At 57.3% G+C, this 24,219-nt stretch overlaps 1 protein-coding gene across 2 annotated transcripts in view; it reads left to right on the top strand.

Moving 5' to 3' along the window:
* PHACTR3 (phosphatase and actin regulator 3) overlaps positions 1 to 24,219 on the top strand; it is a 158,333-nt gene that overhangs the window by 94,832 nt on the left and 39,282 nt on the right. For both annotated transcript variants that reach the window (XM_074318348.1, XM_074318349.1), the window contains exons 2-7: positions 857 to 1,018; positions 4,892 to 4,969; positions 11,999 to 12,181; positions 18,704 to 18,916; positions 22,119 to 22,293; positions 23,057 to 23,304. In XM_074318348.1, the coding sequence (XP_074174449.1) occupies positions 857 to 1,018; positions 4,892 to 4,969; positions 11,999 to 12,181; positions 18,704 to 18,916; positions 22,119 to 22,293; positions 23,057 to 23,304 (1,059 nt within the window). The remainder of the gene's footprint in view (positions 1 to 856; positions 1,019 to 4,891; positions 4,970 to 11,998; positions 12,182 to 18,703; positions 18,917 to 22,118; positions 22,294 to 23,056; positions 23,305 to 24,219) is intronic.

The raw sequence follows: 24,219 nt of genomic DNA, 5'->3' as shown, positions 1-24,219 counted from the left end.
AGCGATTTTAGGTTGCTGGTCTGCACACAAACATCTGCTTTATTCTTTCCCACCTCTGTACACGGGTCATTGAGAGGAAGGACGGTGACTTAGCCAGGGCCCTGGCGAGGGGCATGTAGGTTGCTACCGCTCTCCTGTATGACAAACAGCGGTACCATGCGCTTCCTCAGACGCCATCTTTTGCATCCCACAGAGTGAACAAAATGGTCTCGTTTTCTGAGCAAGGAAGGGATCCAAAGGGAGCTGCTTCGCTCTGTCCTTTCATGGACTTAGTCATCCTGCAGCTGTTCACTGAGGAGCACAGCCAGAGGCAGAGCGGGCAGCTGAACTGCCTGGGATCATGGCAGTCCCTTGGCGCCCACATGAGTAGCATCAGGAGCAGGAGGCAGGGGCTGGACCTCGTCTGGACGGGGGTGGAAGGACATCCTGGAGGAAGTCAGATTCGGCCGAGTCACTGAAGTGCACAGGGCAAAGAAGAAGCTGACAAGGGAGAGCAGCACAGGTGGCAGGCATAGCACGAGCAAAGGTCCTGGGGTGGGAAAGTCTTAAATTGCTGTGGCCAAAGGCAGAGTTGGGTGAGGGCTTCCTGCGGGCTGTGAGAGGGGTGCAGGAGGGAGGGTCTGCACAGAAGGGAAATGAATGCACACTCTTATGAGCTGGCCCGTGCCACCCATGGGCCACCTGGTTGGAATGGGTCCCAGAGAGTCTCCATTGCTCTGAGGACCCTGTTGATCCCCAGGCTTTGGAGAATCACTGGTGGCTCCTCAGGTTGTGTGTGTGGGGTCACCTTGGCCCCCCCGGGGAGCCTTGTAGGGTTGGTGACCACTTGAGTCCTTCCTTGGTTTTTGTCTTGCAGATGAGATGGACCCGACCCCCCCAGTGCGTTCCGAGTATCTGGTCTCAGGGATTCGAACTCCCCCCGTGAGGAGGAACAGCAAGCTGGCCACCCTGGGCCGGATCTTCAAACCCTGGAAATGGAGGAAAAAGAAAAATGAAAAACTGAAGCAGACGACGTCTGGTGAGCACCAGGGGGAGGGTGCCTGGTGTCACTGTCACTCTGCTTTCTGTGACTAATATTGTGTTCCTGGCCCCACCCAGGAGGGCAGGCTATGCTCGGTGGCCTCTGATGGCCAGGAACTGCCCATCCTCCTCCGGGTCACCTCCCTCCACTGGCCCTTCCAGGTCTCACCTGGCTGGAGCAGGTCAGCACCATAACCCGTTCACCACCTACACCCTAAGGGCTGGGCACGCAAGTCACCCAGGACCTGGTTGAAAATGCAGGCTCTGAGTCAGCTCACAGCCGGGCTGTGCCGAGACCCTGGCTTGCAACAAGCTCTCTTTGCTGACCCCCTCGAGTAACAAGCACCCAGCCCTCCGGCACCTGGGCCCCTCCCCAGAGATGCGGATTCCATTGGCTCTGGGTCTCGCTGTCCCCAAAGAGCCCCCTGGGTGACTCAGAGGGTCAAGGCCCTTCATTTGGCCTGGAACTTCGAGATGTCTCTTCTTACTGGAAGCCAGAGCCGGCCACTGCCCAGCCCTAAGCGCTTCCTGAAGAGGCTCCTACCGAGGTACTCCCGTCCCAACGGCCTCCCCCACCGGGCCCGGAAGGTTCCCTCACTCACCGTCGGCTGCTTCCTTACACCCTGCCAGTCCCAGCTCTGTGGGACGTCGGGTTGCGCCGGGTTGTACCGCTGCCCCGGCCTCCTTGCCAACTACGCCAGGAGCTATGACCATTAGACTAAATGACAGGGGACATGTGTGGTGACAACTGCAGAATTGGTCATAATAGCAAAGAGCGACCGAGCACGTTTCTAAACCAACGGAATACCCAGCACCTCCCCTACGGCCGGTGCTGTCACTGTGATCCTGCCCATCTCTCAGGGACAGGGACGGCCTTGGAGAGGGGAAGTCACTCCCAGCCAAGCAGTCAGCAGGTCAGGGAGCTGGGGTTTGAGCCCTGACATCTGGCTTGGGTCTGGCTCCGGGATGACAGGTGTCCTGGGTGTCCTTGGTTCAACGGGAGGTTGGTGGCTTGAGAAGCAAACCCCCGAGGACACAGCATTTCACCCTCACGGGCCTTGCCGCTGGGCCACGTGCCCAATAGGTGTGGCTGGAACTAGTGAGGGAGCTGCTGGTGTGGAATTAGTCCTGGGCCCTGGGGACCAGCCCCGGCAAGTGCCAGCTCAGGCTGTGGCTGCTGGCGGGCCCTGGGGTCCCTGTTTCCCTCTCAGCTCTGAAGAGGTGCGGACTCCAGAGCTCAGAGGACGCGCAGACAAAGCCGATGGGGGACCTGCTAATCGCAGCAGCACGTCCTCCACTCGCACTCTTGACACGTTTCACGTAATTACTTTGTAACCACCCAGGAGGTTGACGGGTAATGCTCCTTTTCAGGAACGAGAGCAGAACACACACTGCTGTTCAGTGGATGGTGAGCACGTCTCGTATGCCAGGTGCAGTGCAGACAGGGAGGCCCCAGGCCCTGCCCACTTAGAGCTGTCCCCGAAGTTGGGCGGCAAAGGGAGCAGTGCAGAGCCTAGGGGGCGGCCACGACTCTGGTGCTGTGCAGGAAGTGGGCGGCTGGGCATTGCTTGTGTTAGGTGGCCTGAGAAGACCCAGGTGAGGGCGTGACGTGGAGCTGAGGCACAATCGGCCCCCTTGAGGAGGCAAGGCAAAGCATGGCAACAGTAGGAACAGCCCATGCGGAGGTGCTGAGCTGGGGAAGACATGTCTGCGCATCAGTGAAAAGCTGAAGGGGCCAAAGCAGGTGACCTCTGTGACCGCAGGGGAGCCTGTGACACTCTGGGCTCGGTGTCCTCAGCCATGGAGGGTTGAGCTGTGTGCTATGCGGACTCCATGCCCCCGGGCCCCTCCTCAGTGCTCTGCGGGCAAGCGACCTGGGAGGGCATCTGGATGCTGTGGGGACCCCATGGGGTTATCTGTAGCATCCCCACCTTTGAGCAGGGACCCCCACTTTCAGGACCTTTATTCAAACATTTGGGAATCCTGGGAACAGGACTGCATTTTGTTTATTTATTGTAAACCATTCTTTCCCCCTGAAGTGTGGGATGTCATTTATTTCAGCGTATCAGATCCCTAATTTCACAGGCGTCATTGGTTAAGATGAGATGGAATAAAAACAGATGAGTTAAAGGAAAAACTGAAGGAAACAGTGGTTCGGGTGGGCGCGGGTCGGGTACCACCATCAAGCTGGTTCTCAGAAACCTGCAGTTTGGGAAGTGGCGTCTGAGCTCATACCTGCTGGGGGTGGGGGGTGGCTTGAGGGGTGGGGCCAATGTCCCCTGAGATGAGGACAGGAGACCCTCGCAGCTGCATCTTCAGGTCGTTGGGAAGACCACGAGTCAGAGCAGGTGACATCCTGCATGGAGCCGGCCCCCGTGAACACCACCCAGTGCTGGTGGGCAATGGGGGTCCCCCATTTCTCAGGCCCCTGTCCCCCATTCTGCTGTCCCTGTTTCTAGAGTGGACTGCAGCGTCTCTCCTTGCACCTCCCCAAGTCAGAGTTCCATTTCTCAGTTTTATCTACCACGCTTTAGGCACCTGGAAATCGGACAGGAAATGGGACTAGAGAAAGGAGTTCTGTCCCCTTTGCCCTGACTGTCCTCTCCCTGATACGTCTGGGTTAGCGCCATCCATCCGTTAGCCCTCAGCGCAAACAGCTCAGGGAAGCCTGAGGGCCCCCTGCCCCCAGTGCCCGCTGGTTCTGGTGGATTCCACCTGCCTGACTGTACATGTTTGTCCTCTCACCTCCCATGTGCACTGGTCCGCAGGCAGAGGCCATGCCTGTTTTGCTCCTCTGTGCCTGGCACACAGTAGGTGCTCGGTAAATGCTTTACTAGTATTAATCAGTTGAGTAATCTCATTATCACTGCCTGCACCACCCCCTCTTGAGCCCACGCTCCCTGAAGGGGGGCTGAGTTGGTTCTGCTCCCCAGTGACCCCCCCAGCACTTGGCACATAGTAGGTGCTTAGTAAATAATTTTGAACAAATTAAATAACTTCATTGTCATTACCTGTTTGTCATCTGTTTCTAGACATTAGGCTCTGACAGGTGGGCCGGCTCTGTGTTGTCCCCATGGCAGCCCACACGGGCAGAGTGCACGGGCAGAGTGCTTACACACATGGTGACCCCCAGGCTCTTTGTGGTCCAGGCTTAACGGCCAGCACTCTGTCTGTATCTTTCAAAGAAAGGGTCCGAGGATGCCATAGGTTTGTATTTAGAAAGTGGGTTCCCCTGTAGGCAAATCGTTTTCTGGACAATTAGAGAAAAGAAGGAGATTGTCCTTGAAAGTGAGCCCCACCCCCAGTGAGGGAAGAGGCAGGGAGAACACGGGTGTGTTGTGAGGGCTTGGCTCTGGAGTGGGGAGGCTGGAAGGGTGTGGGGGCCCGGCCTCCTCCCTCCTGTTTGTCTGGTGAATTCTTTGAAAGTGTTAACCTGGGAGGGACGGCTTGGTGAGATGGCTGTACAGGGGCTGAACCGTGAACAGACATAAAGAGTGGTCAGGATGTACTTTGCAAACGATAATAGGACCGCAGAAAAGTGCCCCAGGGTACTGGGGGCAGGGAAATTACAGAGCATTTGGTGGAGCGTAGGAGCCAGCCGAGAGAAGGGTGTCATTCGAGGCATTGCTTTTCAGATGAATCATGGAAATGACCGTTTTAAACAGGCGATGTGTTTCCTTTTGGCCAAGCTTTACCTGCAATGCTTGGCAGATTGCTCAGTGGGAAAGGTTGGGGTTCCTGAACACACCCCTCCCCATGGACCAGGCCCCTCACCCTACCGTCACCTGCCGCCTCCCGTCTCTTCTGCAAACTGGAGAACGGCATTGGCTGCTCCCTGCCCTGACTCACCTGCCCATTTGTGTTTGTGCAGCTTTGGAGAAGAAGATGGCCGGCAGACAAGGTCGGGAGGAGCTTATCAAGAAGGGGCTGCTGGAGATGATGGAGCAGGGTAAGTGGGGTGGCCTCCGCGGCGGGCAGCGGGGCAGGGCGTGACATGGCCCGGGAGCACAGCCCTGGGTGTCTCTCCTGGGCCCAGGAAGCCCGCCAGGACGGAATGGAAATTGGAGGAATCCGGGTCTGCATGTGGAGGCTGGACCTGCGTGGGGCCTCCACGCTTGGAGAAGTTCCTGAGTCCTGCCCCAGGGCCTCAGCCCGGGGCCTCTGACAACCCCTCAGTGACTTTCAGGCCACCTCTCTCATGGGGTGCAGAGCTAAGGGCCGCCATCACCTCTGGGCGTGTGTAACTGCTTCCCGCTGGGCTGGGTATGGGTGAAGCTGGTGGTTAGTCCTCATTCCCCTGAAGTGGGGGCAGTGGCTTCTACTCTTTTCATACTCACTTCTTAATCCTTGATTTGGGCAAGTTATTTCTACTGCCACCTACAGCTACAGCTCCCAGTTATTAGCCATTGATTATAATCCGGGGGCTGCGTTGGGCATTGTACCCACCTTATCCCTTTTGTCCTCGCAGCATCCTCGGGACTGGGCACGGCCTTACCACCCAGTTTGCAGATAATGAAGGTGGGGGTCTGGGAGGCAGCTGCCCCGGGTCACACAGCCGGAAGGTCCAGCTGCTGCTCAGACTCTGGTCTGAGCCCTTCATCGCGATGGCGTCTGCCAGGTGGCCTCCTTTGCTTGCATCTTTGAGAAGCACGTTATCATCTCCAGGACAATTCACGAAGTTCTTGAGTTCCCGTCTTCCTCTCTCTCGGTGATTGAGGCGTGAGGCATGGGACGTGGGTCCTGATGTGCTTTCTGGTTCTCAGGCTCCCCTCCGCTTGGTGACGGGGGCTCAGCACCGCTGACCAGTCTCTCAGGAGATGGACCACGTTCATCCTCCTGATTGAAGGAACCTGGCCTCTCAGGGCCCATTCCTGGAGGGGGTGTGAATAGATGGAATTCCTATGTCCCAGTTCAGCCTTAAACTGTTAGTAGTGTCTGTAATTGTCCCACGTGTCAGCAATTGGGAAGGGAGCTCATGAAGTCAGTGAGGGCAGCTTTATAAAGTGCTCTGACTCTGGCAGGGCCTGTCTGTTCACAGACCTGGTGTGGGCTACGCCTTGGTCGTCATTTCTTTAGATTCAAAGAGCGAAGTATTTGTATGATGCTATTTTCAGGGGAAACCTACATGGACAATTGCTTACTATTAACAGTCCAACTTGGCCTGTGAAAGGACAGCTTGGTGTCAAGCCCTGAGTGGCTCAGGCATTGAACCTTCTGTTCTGACTTGCCCCCCACTTGGGGGACTGTCATGGCTGAGATAGAAATCTCGACTATTTTCATTTGGATGGGACAACAAAGCTTCACACAGGGTGTTTCGAATATGTTGCCAGCAAAACTTACTTTGGATCCTGGGGAAGGCGAACGGGAAATAGAAACAGGATTAAGGCCTGTCTATCATCTACGATAAAAACCATGATCGCTGATGAGTGAGTAAACAAAGATGTGGGTTTGATTCCTGTCCAAAGTAAAGGGATGGAGAAGTAACGGAAGGGAGACCGTCTACGAGAAGGGCCGTCTGTCTGTCTTTGTCAAACGGTTTTGTCTGGCGGGCTGAGGACAGACTCCCGGGGACTGACGCCAAGGTGTGAGGGTGACTGGAGGCTGTGCTCCTGGCCTCCGTGTGTGTGATGGAGCCGCCTCGCGCCAGGCAGATGGGGTCAGCGCCCCTTTTCTGGGAAGGATCAGACAGGGCGTGGTTTAGGCTTTGGGGGTGATGAGGCGTCTGTCACAGTTACTCTGTGACAGGACTCTGCCCGGGAGCAGCAGCAGCAGACCACACGGACAGAGTAGGCATGGCTGTGCTCCTGCTAACTGCGTTTGTGGACATCGAAATTTGAATTTGGTACAACTCTCATATGTCACGAGCTATTACGTTTTGATTTCTCTCAGCCATGTAAAGCCGTGGACTGGAGTCTCAGCTCGGGCCCCACAGAACAGGTGGAGGGCTGGGTTTGGCCCTCAGGGTGTTGGTTGCTAGCCCCTCCTTCAGATGACTCTTTCTCTCTGGCTAAGTGATTACGGACCAGGAACTGGAGGGGCCTGAGATGCAGTCTCTTTCCGTAAGAGGCGAAAACGCACGTTATAATTGGCATGACAGCATCTATTGCACACCTGCTGGGTTCAGGGTCTGTTAGCTGTGAGGGGACAGGTGAGCCAAATGCCATCCTCCCAGAACTCATAGTCCGGGGGGACAAACATGACCCCATCCCACAAATAAATATAAAGTCACAGCTGCAATGAGGACGGTGAAGAAAAAGCAGGTAGCTTCTAAGAACATGAGGCGGAGACCTGGCTGGCCTGGGGCCACGGAGGTGATGTTTGAGGGGGTCGGAAGGCAGCAGGACTGAAACAGCCTGGCTCTCGGTTCGTTGCACACAAGGGTCATCTAAGCCACTCTTAGTTTAAATGCCCTGGGCATGGGACCTGGGCATCTGTACTTTATAAACCTCCCAGCTGCTGCCAACGTTGGTGCAGCCAAGGTTGAGAAGTGGGGGTCACAGGGAAGTGGGGCATGTCTCCAGCAGCATGAGCTAGGCACCCCCATGGAGGAGCCTAGAGAACATCAGTTGGGTGCAGGGAGGTTAGACAGCTGGAGAGGGAGAGGGGACTGGGCCCCACAGGGCCTTGCGTCTTCCCCGTCCCTTCTCTCCAATGTGGGCAGAGTCAAGACAATCAGAGTCCCCAGGAAGGGGCTGCGTGACAAAGGCACCTCCAAGCGGCTGTGGGAGTCCTGGGCAGCCACAGGGCAGGTGGGTGAGTGGGTCTGCAGTGAGACTGCCCAGGGAGTTGTGGGAGGGGCATGTTAGAATCCGGGTAGCAGGTTGACTCTGGGAAAGGACCTGGCGTCAGCGAGGGGAGGAGAGGGCCATTGACCTTGCACTGCTTGAATTCTTTGCTGTGTGTGTCCCCTCTAATGACCTGTGACATCACAGGATGCGCGGAAACCTTTGGCAGCAGGTTCCTGGGAGAAAAACTTCCTTGCACTATTGTTTCTGTTGTGCGCTTGCTCAGAAAATGATTTTTGTTGCTGGGGGCAAAGTCAAGTTCTATGTCAGGTCCTGTGTACCCCTAATTTGTCCTGGTGTTGAGACACCAGGGGTCCTGCTGGGTTTGTAGGGTTCTGTGGTGCGCTGAGCCCAGGCGGGAGAGGAAGTGAGCACTGAGGCTCCCGAGTGGGAATTCCGAGTGGGAACGCAGGCCTTGGGCTGGTGCGGCTGCGGTGTGAGGCGTCCCAGGAGGCAGCTGCGGTTTCCTGGGTTTGGGGTAAGGAATCTTCCTCAGCTGCCAGCACCTGCTCCCAGCCAGGCAGACATCCCTGCAGCCAGGAAACTGGGCCTGTGGCCGCGCTGTCATCAGCACAATACGCAGGGCGGGGGCCTGGGAGGCTGAGTGGGTGACCGTGAGGGAGGGGCCCAGAGAGGCCCCCACGGGCTGGGGCCACAGACCCTCCCAGAACTGCCTGGAGTGCTTAGCAGCCCCATGAACTCACAATTGAGCGGAGTTGGCCCTGGACGAACCCCAGGAAGGCTCTCTTCCTGCACGCGCGCCCACACACACACACACACACACACACACACACACAGTGTGCACAGACACATGCCAGTCAGCCTGGAGTTGGCCCACAAAGCAGTCAGCAGTGTGACAGTGGGGGCTGACCTGGGATAGCGTGCCCTCCAGCCTCTAGGGGGTGATTTTATGAGCCTGTTCCCGGCTGCATTCATGGAGCTCTCTGACCTGCCCTCTGCTCTCACTCCGGGGAGCCTGCTATGCTCAGGAACCCAGGAAGGGCCGTTTGTGCGGTTGTGGGAGGAGTGAGATGGGACCTGGTCTGCGTGGGGACAGAGGAGGTGACCCTTTCCCGTCACCCTGTCGTCACTGCTGTTGCCCTCCTCCTCTGACACATGTGACAAGTGACAGCTGACCAGCCCGCCAGCCTCTCTCCTCCCGGCCCCACCCAAATGCAACGAGTGAGGACTGGAGTTGGCCGGTGTCCCTGCACCAGACCCTGTGGATGACGTTCCTCTACCTTCCTGTGGGTGCCACTTGGCATTTTCTTAAATATCCAGGCGTTTCAGACTCTGTCGGTAGATGCAAGAATGACAGCGCTGTTAGCCTGGTGCGTGTTCAGCGACCTGAGAGAGACGAGGGGTCTTTCCTTGAGGGAATCGGGCCATGGCCAGTCAGTCTGTCCGGTTTCTGTGCTGCAGGGAGGCTGGGCAGTGTGTGAGTGTATGCATGCATGTGTGTGCGTGTGTGTTTGTGGCACGTTCCCTGTCACTGTGGCTGCTCCATACATAACACAGGCTTGGCCGACTGCTCCCCTTTGCGGCCCTCGGAAGGGGAAAGGCAGCGGTGGGAAACGGGCAGGAGGGAGGGCCGACTGCACAGCGAGAGGAGCAGGGGACCAGCGCCCACAGCTCCCCCTCCCCAAGCAGCGTTTCTTAGCAACGGCCCTGCTACCAGGGCTATTTTGGGAACTGTAACTTTTCATTGAACAAGATTATGAGCTGGAGCTCAGAGCACAGCCCAGAGAAGTCCTGTGCCTCCGCTAGGCTGTGAAAGAGGAATTCTGGGGCAGAGTGTTGGTGTGGAGACTGCTGAGTCGGGCTAAAGGCTGGAGACCTTTCCACGCTTCTTGTTTTTGTTTGTGATGATGGAGAGGTCACTGTTGTTAACGACAGTCGAGGCAACAAAGGGCCTGCGCCTTCTAAGGTTCGGTGTTGCCACCCGGAAACAGCGGCGGCAGCCTCACCTAACACACTGCTGTTCACCTGAGACGGTCCTCGCAGAGCACACATCTGGCAGCAGCCACACCCGCGTCAGTGTGGCTGTCCTCTCCATTCTCTGTCACGAGGGCCAAGTAAGCTGGTGGCTGAGGTTGTCACAACAGTGTGTCCAGTGTGAGGAAACCAGTCAGGAGAAAGGCTCTGAACCTGTCGTTTTGAGTTTTGTGGCGTCTAGTTTTGGCCACCGGGGGAGTTCTCTTGGCTTGCATCTCAGTCTTTTCCGAGGTCAGGGGTCGGTTGGCCAACTGTATCTCTGGGTCATATCTGGCCCGGGGCCTATTTTTATAAGGCCACGCTCAGAATGGTTTTTAAACTTAAAGGGTTTTTGTAAAACTAAAAAACCAAGGATGAAAATGCCGCACAGACCCTATGGCATCTGCCCCGCACAGCCTGACACATCTGCCCCTGTCTAGGAACAGGTTGTGGGCCCCTGGCCGGCCACCCAGTCGGGCGGCGTGGCTGCAGAGCTGAGACCGTCCTCCCCCCAGGTCTGCAGACTCTTGGCCTGGCTGATTTTTCTGCCCTTCCCTGAGGAGACAAATGTCCAGCAGAGGGAACATGATGACAGCTCATGTCCCTCGGAGGGCCACACGCCAGCAGCCTGGCTTGAGTCCTGCGCGTAGGGAGGACACAGTCGGGGGAGCCTGTTGTTGGCACATGGGCACGTGGCCGGGGCCTCCTGGCCAGACCATCACCTTATCACCCTCTTCCTCCCCATCCAAACTGTCATCGTGAACAGCAATAGTGACAATTGTAAGCATGTGTGTAGTGTTTACTTTATGCCAGGCACATTGTGTTTATTTAATTCTTACAGCGGTGCCATGAGGCAACTAGTGAGGTTATTATCCCCATTTTATAGATGAGGTTGAGGCCCAGACATGGTTGCTGTGGGGGCCCACCCGTTTGCAGCGGGTGGGGTGCATGCTTTGTGTCCAAGCAGAGTACTCTGGGGAGTGGAAGGGACACACAATTGAAGGACACAGGGACAGCAGGGAGGAATCAGGAGTGACCTGGGCAGAGGGGCCCCTGATTCACAAATACGTCTGTCCTCCCCTCCCCCACCGTGATGGAGGCCGTGATGGCAGGAAGTTCTGCCGGGTCCGGGCTGGGCCTGTGTCCACACTGCGGCCTCCTGGCCCTGTGAACGTGTGCGGGTCACACTGCTCTCTGCCGTGCTGGCCTCAGTGAACCTGCTGTGGGGACTTACGGGGCCACGCAGGGGGCTGTGACCTGTGTGTCAGAGGGGGGCATTTTTATCAGCTGCTGAGTCTCCTAGCCTGGACCTGCCCCTGTGACTGTGGCCAGACCAGTTATTAGCTCCCGAGCGCTGGGCTCCTCCTCAGTAAGAGTGACCCTGGGGTGACATCAGTCGAGGGACAGACCCTCAAAGGCTCCAGCAGCTGAGCCCCAAGTAAGGGGAGCCGAGGTGCTTCTGTCAGCCCTGCTAGGAGCCACGTGTCATCCTTCTGAGGTGGCCGCCTGTCCACACGCCAGTCCTTGGTGGTGCCCCATTTCTGGGCTCGTGAGCCACTGGGGACAAGCGTCGTGTCTTATTATTCCCTGCCTTCCCGGGGTTGCGTGGCTCCAGACGCACAATGGGTGATTGAGAAATGTCAGCATAATGGGGACCCAGGGTAGGGTGGTGGGTGCAGAGGCGAATCAGTCATCTGCAGCCACGATAATGCCATGTAACAAACAACCCCAGCACCTGGGGGGGGCGTGTCTTGTCACCTGCCTGGGTTGACCTTGGCTCTGCCCCACAAGCCTCTCGCCCCCAGCTGGCTGGCCGGGTGTGTCCTCAGGGCGCAGGTTAGGGGGACACAAGAGGAGCAGGCAGGAGTGTGCAAACCCTGGAAGCTGCTGCCACATCAATACTGCTGACATCCTACTGACCAAAGCAAGCCACAGGGCAGTGTGCAGGCTTAGGATGTGGGTGCGGGGGTGGTGGGGGCGCTGTGCCGTCTCCCACAGGTGGGTGAGAGGGCACAGGCAGGCAGTGGTACGCAGCGCAGGGGCCGAAGGACGTCGTGATGCTTGGGGCTACCTTAGGAAGGTGGTGTGGACAGGGATACCCGGAGGCACCGGGGAGGCGGCTGGTACTGCACCTGGGCCTGGGAAGGCACATGGCAGGAGTGAAAGCGCATGGGGAGGGAGGGAGGGCAGGCTAGGCTGACAGCAGAATTTCTTTGCAGACGCTGAAAACAAAGCGTGCGGCCCTGACGGACGGCCCCGAGCTGCACAGAGTGAACCGTCCACTCCCAAGCAGGAGATACTGATTCTGGAAGATGCCCAGCCTGGAAGCCCTTTGGCCACCGGGACAGACCAGGCTTCTCCGGATGAGCCGCTGTCCTCAGACACCCACTCAGACGATGCAGGTATTGGCCGGAGATGGGGCAGGTTTGAGCTGCTCCCAGGATGGCCATCAGCCTGGGTGGCAACTGGAGTCCCGGCCAGGCCCTGGGCAGCAGCTCTGGCAGGAGACCATCCTCGGGGCACGCCACGCCCCGGCCACGAGCTGTGCCGCTCTCCACCATGTGGAGGGGTTTCAGTGTCTGCCGGAGCATTTTTCTCCCATGTGCTCCCACGTCTGGCACAGCCAGTAAATGAAGATGCTTAAAGAGGCTCAGAGGTGGCCCCCCATACACCTTCCTCCCCGCATACCTTTGCTTGTTCACTGGGAACTTCCGAGCAGACAATTCTCCCTCAAGGAACCGGTGTGCAGTGGGCGGGTCTAAGCTGACCCATGACCATCGGGCAGATGGATGTAGAGGGACCTTGCCAGCGGCCTAGGTCCCACAGCAGTGGCTGCCTCCTCTGCAGGGCGTGGCCTCTTGCCCTGAGATGGTGCTTTAGTGTCTGCCGCATGGCGCCCTGGCGTGGTGGGTGCTGGTGAAGGCACAGCTGCCGTGCTCCTCCCGGGTGAGGGCGCTTCTCGCCGCTTCTCTGCCAGGCGTGATTGGTGCGCTGCTCCAAGCCTCCTTGGTCCTCGCTGTTAAATGGGACAAACAATGGGGACTGTGTTTTTGGAGGGTGGGAGGAGCTTAGCACCGTGTCTGCCCCGTTAATTATTGTTGGTGGGGCTGTGATGTGGGGGTCGTCGGTGGTGGTTTTAACTTTGATGGAATAGACCAGGACAGTGCCAGCTGTGAGAAAGTGGAGGAGAAAGGGAAGGGTGGAGAGAAAGGAAAGCATGAACCCAGCTAAAACTGTGGGTGCATGGAGACACCCCCACCTTGCTCTCTGACCTGTTAGCAGCATTTTTAGGGAAATCTTCCAGGAGACCTCTCTATGGAGCTGGAAGCCCGTTCCCAAGTACAATGGCAGCCAGGAGTTTGCCAGGCCCGGTGCGGGGGCTGGAACTCAAACTGTCTCCACAAGTGTGGGAGGTTGGAAAGCCCGGCCCTGAGGACAGGCCCGCTGGGGCTTCTGTGGCCGGCCGGGCCGCTGCTTCACAGGCAGCGGGCATCTGTCCTCACTGCCTCCTCTGCCAAACAAGTCTCACCTGTGTGTCTTGCCGTGGTCCCTGTCACAGTGTCCCCCAGCATTTATAGGTACCTGCCAAGAGGGGGTGGCTGTGCCTCTCCAGTTTCCCTCCAACTTGGGGACACAGGAGGTTGGGGTCTGAAAAGTCGTGGTCCTTGGGATGGTCCTGGTCTCTGAAGTGGCCCTCTGGGCAGGCCCGTGTCCCAGTGTCCCCCAGGCATGTCACTTCAGTCAGGGGGGAGGTTGGCGTGACTCTCATGGCTGGTGAAGCGTTGTCTTCCACCTGTGTCCTTGCAGCTGAGTGCTGCCCTTGGCCACGGAGCCTGCTGCTCTGCTGGGGAGCTGCCTGGCCTCCCACTGGCACCTGGCGCCTCTCCCTGGCAGGTTCTTGCTGCTTGCTCAGCCTTGAGCAATGTGCCTGCTCTCAACACCCATCTAACATCAGGCGAGCTCTCAATCCAGATGGTTTGGGGACGGGTTTGAGAGCAGGCCTGGTTTGTTGAGAGCACACACTTGTATGAAGGACCTTCTTGTGGGTGGGATGTGCTGTTGAGTCTGAGGGTCCCGGCGCTTAAATGGTCTGGGTCTCATCCTCCCAGAGTGATGGGGACTGTGGGCTTCAGTGACTTCTGTTCCCAGATCTGAGCCCACACTGGGGTTTGCACGTGACAGAAGAGCCTCTGCTGAGCGTTCAGTGGGTGAGCAGCGACCTCTACTGATCAGGACAGGTCGAGGACAGCCCCTGGGGAGGGATCCCACTTGCAGGGAACATGCAAAGCTCACGCTGTCTTGGTTTCTTTTTCTTTTTTTTTAAATTCGATTACAACATTTGGGACTTGAACGGATGTTAAAGTTTCAGTGACAAGATTCCAAACTATAATGGTAGCTACACACACTCACGTGAGATGCAGAGAAAGATGTCGACTTAGAAAGGAGATGTTGCAAACCAGCACCGCAGCCCGTGGACCCCTCCAACAGGTCAGGGACGCGCAGGGGTCATTGTTTAATGAGCATAATCAGTTCTGTGAGAGAATTAGGAGGATGGTTGCTGCTGTGTTGAGTCCCAGGGCCTTCAGAGGGGGAACACACATTCCACTGTGCACTAGTGGGGTGGAGGGACCCCTGTGGGCCGTGGCCACTGACTCAACCCCAGACATGTCTTCTGCTGTCGGCACTAGCTGCATGGCTATTTAAATGAATTAAAACCAAGTAAAATTAAAGTTCAGATCCCAGTGACACCAGCCACTTGTCAGCTGTCCCCCTGGCCATATGCGGCGGGTGGCTACTTTAATGGACAAGGAGGAAACGTTCATATCGTCTCAGAAAGTTCCTTTGCAGCACGAGGGTGAGAGGTGCGCAGCAAGGGGAGCTTTTGCTGTTTGGATTGGCCAGTCCTTCCAGAGTGTTCTGTATCACCAGAGACTCTGTGACCTGCAAAGCCAGAGCCCTTTACAGAATGTGTTTGCTGACCTCTGGTTTGGAGAATGGATTTGGGGCAGAGTGGGAAGCAGATGAAGGAGCCCGGAGGCTGCCAGACACCGTTGCTGAGTTCCAGGCAGAGGCCTTGGCAGCTGACATTGGGAGGACAAGTGGGCGTTTCTGAGAAATAATTTGGAAGAAGAGCACACAGTGTCTATGCATGAATTAGACAGAAGCGGGGGAGTACAAGGTGGAGAGGGCCAGAGAGGGACTGACTGTTGTGTCCAGTCTGGCTGGAGAGCGGGAGGCGGGGGGGGGGGGCGTGCAGCAAGCCTGGTGAAGGTGGGGCTGTGTGTTGGTAAATGCCATGTCCACAGCTCCTAGAAGAGGGCCTGCGCCCCACCTTGTTCCAGGACAGTTTTGAAATGGATGGAAAGATGGATTAGTAAAAGAGGAGGGGTTACTCATGGGAAATCAAGAGATGGCTTGGGACGTGTTTCATTTTACCTAGTTGACTTCAGATGGAAATGAAAAGTGGCCAATCATGAATGAATCTGGAGTTCTGAAGAAAGGCCAAGTGTTGACAGAGAGCTGGGATTGATTCTGAAGCCAGAGAACTGGGTGGGATCTGCAGAGAGAGAGAGATGGAGAAGAGGACCACGAGCTGAGTCCTGGGTCCTGGTCCTGGTCCTGGTCCTGGTCCTGGTCCTGGTCCTGGGGCAGCCCAGGTGGGGCCTGTGAGAGGCTAAGCAGGGAGGGCCAGCATGGCAGGAGGGAACAGGGCAGAACGTGGAAAGCATGGTGTCCAGAAGCCCAGAGGAAACTGTTAGAGATACAGAAACTGAAGGACTATGCTCAGACAGATCCAAGCGCACCTGCTCGGGCAGACCCAGGGGTGGGGACCCTGACCCTGCGCTTCTCTGTCCCCCTCTTATCCCTCCCCTGGGTGACACTTCTGTGGAGTCCAGTTGAAACACTGCCTGCCTTGTCCAGACTCCTGGGTCCATGGCAGGAGACCGAGGCCCATGGCGGGAGGGAGGACCCAGGCCAGTGCTGTGAGAGGGTGTCCCAGCCGGGGCTCTCAGTGTGGGCCTTCACTAGGTGGGTGCCACAGGGCCCCCCTTCAGAAATCTAAATAGTGTCTACCTCAGGCAGTGGTTCTCAGCTGTGGGCACTTTGCCCCCTCCCCAGGGCACATTGGGCAGTGTGTGGACACATTTTCGGTCGTCACAACTGGGCAGAGTTACTAGCGTCTTGTGGACAGAGGCCAGGGAAGCTGCTAAGCATCTTAGAGGGCAGGCTGACAACAAAGACTTCCTGGCCCGACATGTCCGCAGAGTAAGGTTGAGAGCCCCTGACCCAGAATGAGGGACACACATCTGTGTTCCACAATAATACTTTTATCTCTGGCGGGATGGCCCCTAAGCATCCTAAGTCAGATAACTGTTGCAATGCTCCAACAAACAGTTTCTTCCGAGCTCATGTACGCCCCCGTCCCTCACGGCGGGCAGGATCGGGCATTTTATACACAAGTTTGTGCAGATGAGAGCACCAGGGCTCAGAGAGGTGGAGACCAGGTCACATGTCTGGAAATGAGTCAGACACAACAGAGGCAGGCGATGGTTGTGGGAGAATGGCGTGCTGGAGGCCAGGTGAGCCATTCCTGTGCCATCTGTCTCTCCCAAAACCATGATTTGGAAACATGCTGGATGCCTAGGGGACAGAAACTGAGCCTGGATGGAGTCCCACGAGCTCAAGCCAGCCCTACGCCTGCTGCTTCCTGCTGAGGGCCTGGGCTGGGGAACCGTGTCCCAAGGATTAGTGTCACTGCCTTGTTTATGCGAGACAGGCAACCCAACGAATTCCTAGGACTGGTATCCACAGGGAGAAAAAGAACATTTTCACGCTCACCTATGGATTAACAAGGAAAGCACACAACTGTGTTTCCCTAGAAGGCACAAAATGTTTATTTTAATGTTATTGTTGGTACAAAACTTAAGTAAAACCATCAGAATCGTAGACTCTTAGAAGTTATGGGTTACAGTTCATAGGACACAACACTAGTCTTGAAGTCTAGCAGTCATTCAAACTCCTATTAGCAAATAACATGTTTGAGGGCAGTTTTATAAGTAGTGATAGTGACAGTAATAATGAAAAACAGCACTGTCCTGTGGGCATCCGTGCATGACAGGATACGTCATGTGATGTGAGGCAAGGAGCACAGCGCAGAGCTTCTCAGTTCACACTAACGTCATGATACAGAGCTGAGTCTGCCTTCAGCAGGGGGTGGGGGAGGGCATGTTCTTTCTCAGATTCTGCTCAGCATGAGTTGGGAGGGCCAGCCCTTCTAAGGCAAAGACGACATTTCCATGAGCTTCACCAGAGAAAGGGCCTGGCCTGAGAGGTTTTCAACTTTCCAACAGGAACAATAAAAGAACAGAAATGGTGCCAACTAGTGGGGACACGTGGGGGATGCAGCGTTTGCTTCTAAAGTTTCCATGGACGCTCCTTAAGGGCAGGGTCCGCCCGCCTCAGTCAGCGGTGTTTTCAGCACCGCGGACAGCACCCTGCCCAAGGTGAGGCCTCCAGCGTGACACTCCCTGGTGGATGGATGAGTCCCACACAGTGATTTTAGGACCAGCTCTGTCAAGCTGTTCCCTGAGGGTACAGCTTGTTTGTTCCTCCTCAGGTGGTTGTAAAAATGAAAGCACAGGCCTGGGCACCTGGGGTGTGGTCTAAGAGGGCAGGGACTGCTGGGGTCCCAAGGAGGGAATGGGTGCTGCCTCTGTGTCAGGGAGGAAGGAAGGAAGGGGCATCAGGACGGTGGATTTGTGTTTGAGTGAGAAATCATAGGGGAGCCCCTGTCTGATAGCCTCAGTTTCCCCTGTGAATCTGCAGGTGAGGCTGCGTGGGGAGTGGGGCGGGAGGTGAGATGCTGGGGGTATAAAAGAACCAAGAAAGGTTTGGAGCAGAGTGACGGCAGGATGGAGGCAGAGCTGGGGGCCCTGGAGGGTGGTGGTCCTGAGAGGGCCGGGACTGGGGCTTGTGTGTCGCCCTTTTATTTCCTGCAGCTCTCGGCACAGGTGGGAACCAGTGGATCGAAGCTTCAGCCAGAGATGGGGTTTTAAGAGTTAAATGAAGAGGAACTGAGGCAGAGGACATGGGGGGGTCGTGTGGGTGAGATTGCTGCTCTGAGGGACAGTGACCTCGAGCTGGATAAAGAGCCAAGTGGGAAAGGAGAGGGTTGAGGGATTGGAAGGAAGCAGAGGGGTGGACAGGCTGGAGGGCGGTGCTCAAGGCAGCAGAGGAGCGGTTCTAGGGAGTCTGAGCCAACAGCTGAGAGGAGAGGGGTGGGGGCTCTGGGTGGGCTCACCCTTCCTCAAAGTCTAACCTCCCTGCCCCTGCCCACCACGCATCTGGCTGGCACGTCAGGGCACAGGGCTGCTGCACATTGGACATGTAAAGTCAATAGCTTCTGAATTTGGGGGTCTGCAATGGGCCAGGCAGGCACACATCTCATTGTCACTTCTTGTTTGAGCTTCACAGCAAGACTAGAGGGACTTTTGTTACTACTCCGATGGCATGCATGGGTAAATGGAGCACAGAGAGGTTTAGTAACTTATCCAAGGTCACGGAGTAAGTGCAGGGGCCGACTGGAGTCCAGGTGGGTGTGATTCCAAAACCTGTGATCTTGACCGCCACCCCCAGACGAAGCAGGAGCTTTGGCACCATCTATGGCGTGAAAAAAGGGGTTGAATCACTCAAGCTCTTCAAATGATTCTCCTCCCTCCTCCCTTCCTCCTCCTCTCTCTGCCTCTGACGTTCTGTCGATAGTTGAACTCACCGGAAGTCAAGTGTGTATGTGGAGTGACCCTTTTATATCCTGCTCTGAGGAAACAACCCCACCCGGCCACAGCCCCCTTGCTCTCCTCACTCACATCCGCCCAATCAGAGGAACCATGGTTTGTGAACACTTTGTTTTGTCTTTGAACCAGCCAAGATGCCGTCAGCATCCAGAGGTGAAGAAGCAGACACCGCCGGCAGCCTTCCGCCTACCACGGATGAGTCCTCTCAAGCCTTAGCTGGGTCCGACTCCCTGGACAGTCCTCCCAGAACCCTGGAGAGATCCGTGGGACAGCTCCCCAGCCCCCCACTGCTGCCCACCCCACCGCCCAAGGCAGGCTCCAAAGCCACGAAAAATGTCACAGGTGGGTCCGCACATATCACCCGTCCACCCACCCATCTTTCTTCCTCCCTCCGTCCCTCCCTCCCTCCCTCCCTCCGTCCCTCCCTCTTTCCTTCCTTCCTCCCTCCCTCCCTTCCTTCCTTCCTTCCACCAATGCTTCAGCCAGTCCTGATTGGGCTCCCACTGTTCACCCTTTGCTTCTGTGACTCGGGCTTTGGACAGGTGCAGGGGGTACAACTGGAGGCGGGGGGCCTGTTCTTAGCGAGGACCTTTGGTCGTCAGACCACTCAGCTCCCCCAAGCAGACCAGCCCGCCCCCAGCATGAGGACTTTCTGTCTGTCTGGGTGATTAGGTGCCCTTCTGTTCCTGCTTCTCTCTCTTTCATCTCTCTCTCCCCTTCCTCCTTCCCTCCCTCCCTCAGCCTCTCACTGTCTCGCTGCTCATCCCTGTTTCACCAATTCGTTCTCAAGTGAACTCTGTCCAGCAAGGCAGAGCCAGAAAATCAACACCAGCCTGTAGAGTGGTGGCCAGAGAGGGGAGCGTGGCTGGGCAGAGGCCCCCACTTCTGCAGCTTTGGCTGCATTGCCTGAAAAATCCCAGAAGTTGGGGCATTTACTTTCCAAACCTGGGTATCTCTTCCCCCATCACTGCTGGAGACTGGAGACACTGCGGTCTCGGGGAAAAAGCAGGCCCTTCACGATGAGGAGATTGTTTTTGAGAGTAAGTCCTGCATGCTGCCTTGGAGGGTGTGAAGATGACCGTGGTTAGCAGAGTCCAGCGGTTCTGCCCCACCCCTGACCACCACCCAGACTCGGACTTACCCATTGTCCAGTGCGCTCCAGCCCCCGCCACTCCAAGGAGGCCCCAGGCCACACGGCCCCTTCACAAGCCATGTGTCAGCCCCTAGGGGACATGGGCCCGATTTGCAGTGGAGGAAACTGAGGATCAGGAGGCTCCAGCGACTTGTCCCAGGTCCCCCAGCTGAGGAGACTGGAACCCAGTTCTGGGCCCAGAGCTCATACCCCCTCCCCCACTCCCCGCGCTGCTCTCCCTTCTGGAATATTCTTTCCCCTCACCTCACCTGGTCAGTGCCTGTGCATTCCTGTCCCTTCTCCCAGTGGCCACACGGGCCTGGCCTTCTGGCATTTGCCACGTCGTTTCTCCATGTATAGTGGGTTGGGCAGTGTCCCCTCAAAGTTCATGTCGAAGCAGAATCGTAGAACGTGACCTTCCTTGGAGAAGGGTCTTTACAGACACAGTTAGAGAAGGGTTGAGATGCCATCATCCTGGGTTACGGGGGCCCCGCGTCCAATGACGGTGTCCTTAGAAGAGACACAAAAGGACACACAGAGATAATGTGAAGAAGCAGGCAGACATGGTGGTGACATGTCTACAAGCCAAGGGACACCAAGGACGCCGGCAGCCACCAGAAGCTGGGAGAGCGGCCTGGGACGGTTTCTCCCTCTCGGCCCCTAGGACGCACCAGCCCTGCCGACACCTTGGCTTCCAGCTTCTGGCCTCTAGAGCCGAGAGGATACATGTGTGTTGTTCTGAGCCAGCCAGGTTGCGCCACGTTGTTACAGCAACTCCAGGAACCCAAACCTCCTCTGTAGGATTATTTCTCCATCTCCACTCCCTCCCCAGACAGTCCCATGGCGGCCACGTCGCTGCGTTCACCATCACAGCCCTGTGCCTGGCATGTAGCACGGGCCCATTGAGTGAGGGTGCCAGTGATCGAAGCCACAGATGGACGCTCTGACCCCCTGTCTGCTTCCTGCATCTCTCTCCATCTCTGGGACTGCGTCACAGTGTGCAGCCCTGAGGGACACGGCCACACAGACTAGAGCAAGAGTTTTGAGGCAGCCCTGGTGCTGTTTGGCATCTTGGTAGTGTCTGTGTGATAATCCCCCTTTCCATCCCCTGAAACTTGGGGCAGCTGGAGCTCCATTTGTTTGGGCGCCGTTCACTGGGCTGTATTCTGGCTGCTGTGGAATTGCTTCTGGGCCCTCAGCAACTCAGCCCAGGGGCTTGGGAAGATCGGCACGCGACCTTCATGTCACGTGACTCCTCTACGTTTCCCCATGTCCTAAATTCTGGGCCCCGTGGCCTGTGGGGCGGCTCCTCTGACTTCCACCCTCCCTGCAGGTGCAAGGAGGCCATCGCATCAGCTCATCTGGGGACTGGGTTAGGAGCAGAGGGGCCAGGCGGATGGCTGTGAGCTTTGGGCTTCGGCCTGGATCGCTCACAGTCTACCTTTGGGAGCGTTTATTTTCTCCACTGTCCCTCGTCCGCTTTTCCTTTTGGGGAAATGTTTGCTTCATAACGTGAATGGTAGGTGGCAGCAGAGGGGGAGAAGGGCCCCTCAGCTGGACTTTCCTGGGGCCCAAGGGGACAGTGCACAAGCTGAGTCCCCACTGGGCGCTTTCTTGTCTGAGACGCACAGTGGGCCCAGCCACGGGCTTCCTCACCCCTCCTTCCCCCAGATTTTAGGGCGTCTCCTGCCCCCAATTCCCACCTCAGGCTTGCTTTGCTGCGTCTGCGTGGTGCTCAGTGTTTTTTAAGATGGGTGCCAGCGTGGTTAAGACAGTGAAGTATGTTTCAGCGCTAGATGGTAGAATATATAGAAGTGCAGGAAAGTGCTTACCTTGAATCCACATTCCTGGCTTCTCGCAAAATCTTCGTATCTGGCAGCCCTGAGTCACAGCGGCCCCATTAAGACGGACTGGTGCTCCTCTTTTTGCTGTAGCTCCCTCCCCTCCTGTCAGTATGAATCGCAGGACGCCCCTCGACTCCCCTGTGTTTCGGCTGCCTGGACCTTGTGTGAGGTAGCCCTCAGGGCAGGCTTTCGCCCCGGCCCAGCTGGGTGACGGCTCCCTGTGTGGAGGTCCCATGGTCTCTGCCAGCTGCACCTGGAGTCACGCTGCCGGATCCATCCCAGCCCCGTCACCTGCTGGAGGTGCACGGCCTGGAACTGGCTTCTGAACCTCAGTTTCCTCATCTGAGAAATGGGAGCGACACATGGTCCCCTGGGCAGGTCATGTGCTCAGCTAAGCAGCACTTGTTACATGTGTCCATGCGTGATGGATAGTGGTCCACAGGCCCCGGGTCATCGGTGCTCGCCTGGCCATGGGCCTGCGTCCTCTCTGCCCCACGGCTCGTGTCTCAGCAATGCCCTTCCTCCCTTTCCCGCACTCACGTTCTTGTGGGCCTGTCTCGCTCCCCAGGTCAGGCCGCACTCTTCCAAGGCTCTGGCGGGAAGAGCACAGACCCTCCCCTCCGAGGACAGCTTTCCACACCCACGGGGTCTCCTCATCTCACCACTGTCCACCGGCCGCTGCCCCCGAGCCGTGTCATTGAGGAGCTGCACAGGGCGCTGGCCACCAAGCACCGCCAGGACAGGTGAGGCCCTCGCCCTCCCAGGGGAGACCTGTGCGCCTGGCCAGCCTCAGGGGTGCACTGTGCAGTCACCCGGGGCTGGGCTGGGCTCAATTCTCTGCTGTCGCCACCTTGAAATTCTTCATCATTTTTTAACAAGGGGCCCTGCATTTCCGTTTTGCACTGGGCTCTGCAGCTGGTCTTGGTGGCCACATTCCGCGAGGGGCTGGGGGTAGGGAGAGGGTGGGGTGGGGTGTGTGCACCGTGGATCCCAGAGGACCCCGGTGGGGTGGGTGCTCATGAGAGAGAGACTTACGAGGGAGGACCCCTCGAGTTGTCATCAGGAAAGAGGTGCGCCTGTCCCGAAGGCTCCCTCTGGTCGTCTTGGTCTCGTGCCTCATGGAGTGTGAAGGAGAAGCTGCTTGTTGGAGGGCAAAGCAGGTGAAGGGCACACATATGGTTTGGAGGAGATGCCAGACAAAGTGCCCTTCTCAGGCCTTGGAAGTCCTGAGACATGGCTGGCTGAGCAGTTGCCGCACTCAGTTTGGGCAGGTTTTATTACACGTGTCTGCTGTTGGAAACAGCACGTTCTCAACACCATGGGTCTTGGACGTAAAGCCGTGTGTGCCGGTGGCACTTCGTGCCCTGTGTACTTGGGACCGACGCCAAGAAGCTGTGCTTACGGGGCGGCCATCTCTGCAGTGTCCATCATGGACCCCTCACTGGGCTTTGCTGGGTTTCCAGGTGAAGGGGACAGCGTATAATCCCGGTTACCGTTCTGGTTCAGTTTTCAAGGGAGGGACAGTAAAGGGTCCCCGAAGAAGCGTGTAGATATCCGCCTGTCGAGAACGTCCAGTGTGGAGCGGGGCCGGGAGCGGGAAGAGGCCTGGAGCTTCGATGGGGCCTCGGAAAGCAAACGGAGCGCGGCCAGCGAGTCGGAGGAGAACAAGGAAAACTTGCTCGTGAGCTCCGAACTCCAGGACGACCTGCTTCTGTACCAGGACGAGGACGCCCTGAACGCCTCCATCATCTCCGGTGAGCCTGGGGCTGGGGGCTGGCTGCCGAGCGGGCGCTCCCAGGAGGTCCTGCCTCTGGGCGGGGGCTGGAGTCTGTGTGTTTGGGGGTGGCACTCCCGCCACCAGCATGGAGGCAGGACGGCAGGGGCTGCACCCGGGAGCGCTGGAGGGAGTCTCACCTCCAGAGACGGGCAGGGGTGCATGCAGACGGGCTTGGGGCGCCAAGTAGGAAGCACTGGTTGACCTGGCTTCATTTTGAAAATTGCACGTTCACTTTCCTGTGTGTGAAACAACATAAATGTGGCTCCGCAAATGGCTTTGAGAGGACGCTGCCTGGGGTGACATGGCAGAAAGGAGAACAGGTGTCCTCTGGTGTCTGGTGTTCGCAACGTGTGGCCCAGAATGCCCGCAGGAAAGCGAGAGCGAGTGGGAGGGGAGGTTTCCGGTGGCCACCTCGGAAGTGGCACAAATGCTCGTTCGGGGCCACATGTCACAGGGCCCTTGGAAGCCCAGCTCCGTATCTGTCCTCACAACATCTTCTCAGGGTCACAGTCTGTCCTACCCTTGAGGACTTGGGGGCTCAGGGAGCCAGAGCATTGTAGACAGCCCCTTGACCAAGGGAAAGGGGTGCAGGCCACGAGCAGGGAAAGCAGGGGTTCACTGTGCGCCCACACAGGCTGTGCTGAGCTGCTCTGTCACTCACGGAGGGTCCCGGGTGGACACTGTAGGCCTTTCAGGGAGGGCTCCTATCACTGAATGAGGGGTTATTGTTCTTCCTGGAGGCATCTCCTGGTGACATTCACTGCCCTGGGCAGAGCGTGGGCCCTCTGCAGCGGGGCCAGTCCGCCTGCCTCCGACGGGACCTGCCATAGGACAGAGCTGGCTCCCTGCCCCTGTGGCCCCGGGCAGGTCCCCACGTCTCACCTCCATTGCC

The sequence above is a fragment of the Rhinolophus sinicus genome, linkage group LG13 (genome assembly GCF_036562045.2).
Source record: "Rhinolophus sinicus isolate RSC01 linkage group LG13, ASM3656204v1, whole genome shotgun sequence".
In the NCBI taxonomy this organism is placed as follows: Eukaryota; Metazoa; Chordata; class Mammalia; order Chiroptera; family Rhinolophidae; genus Rhinolophus; species Rhinolophus sinicus.
Note: the sequence above shows the minus strand (reverse complement) of the source record. Positions and strands in the feature narration are given on the sequence as shown.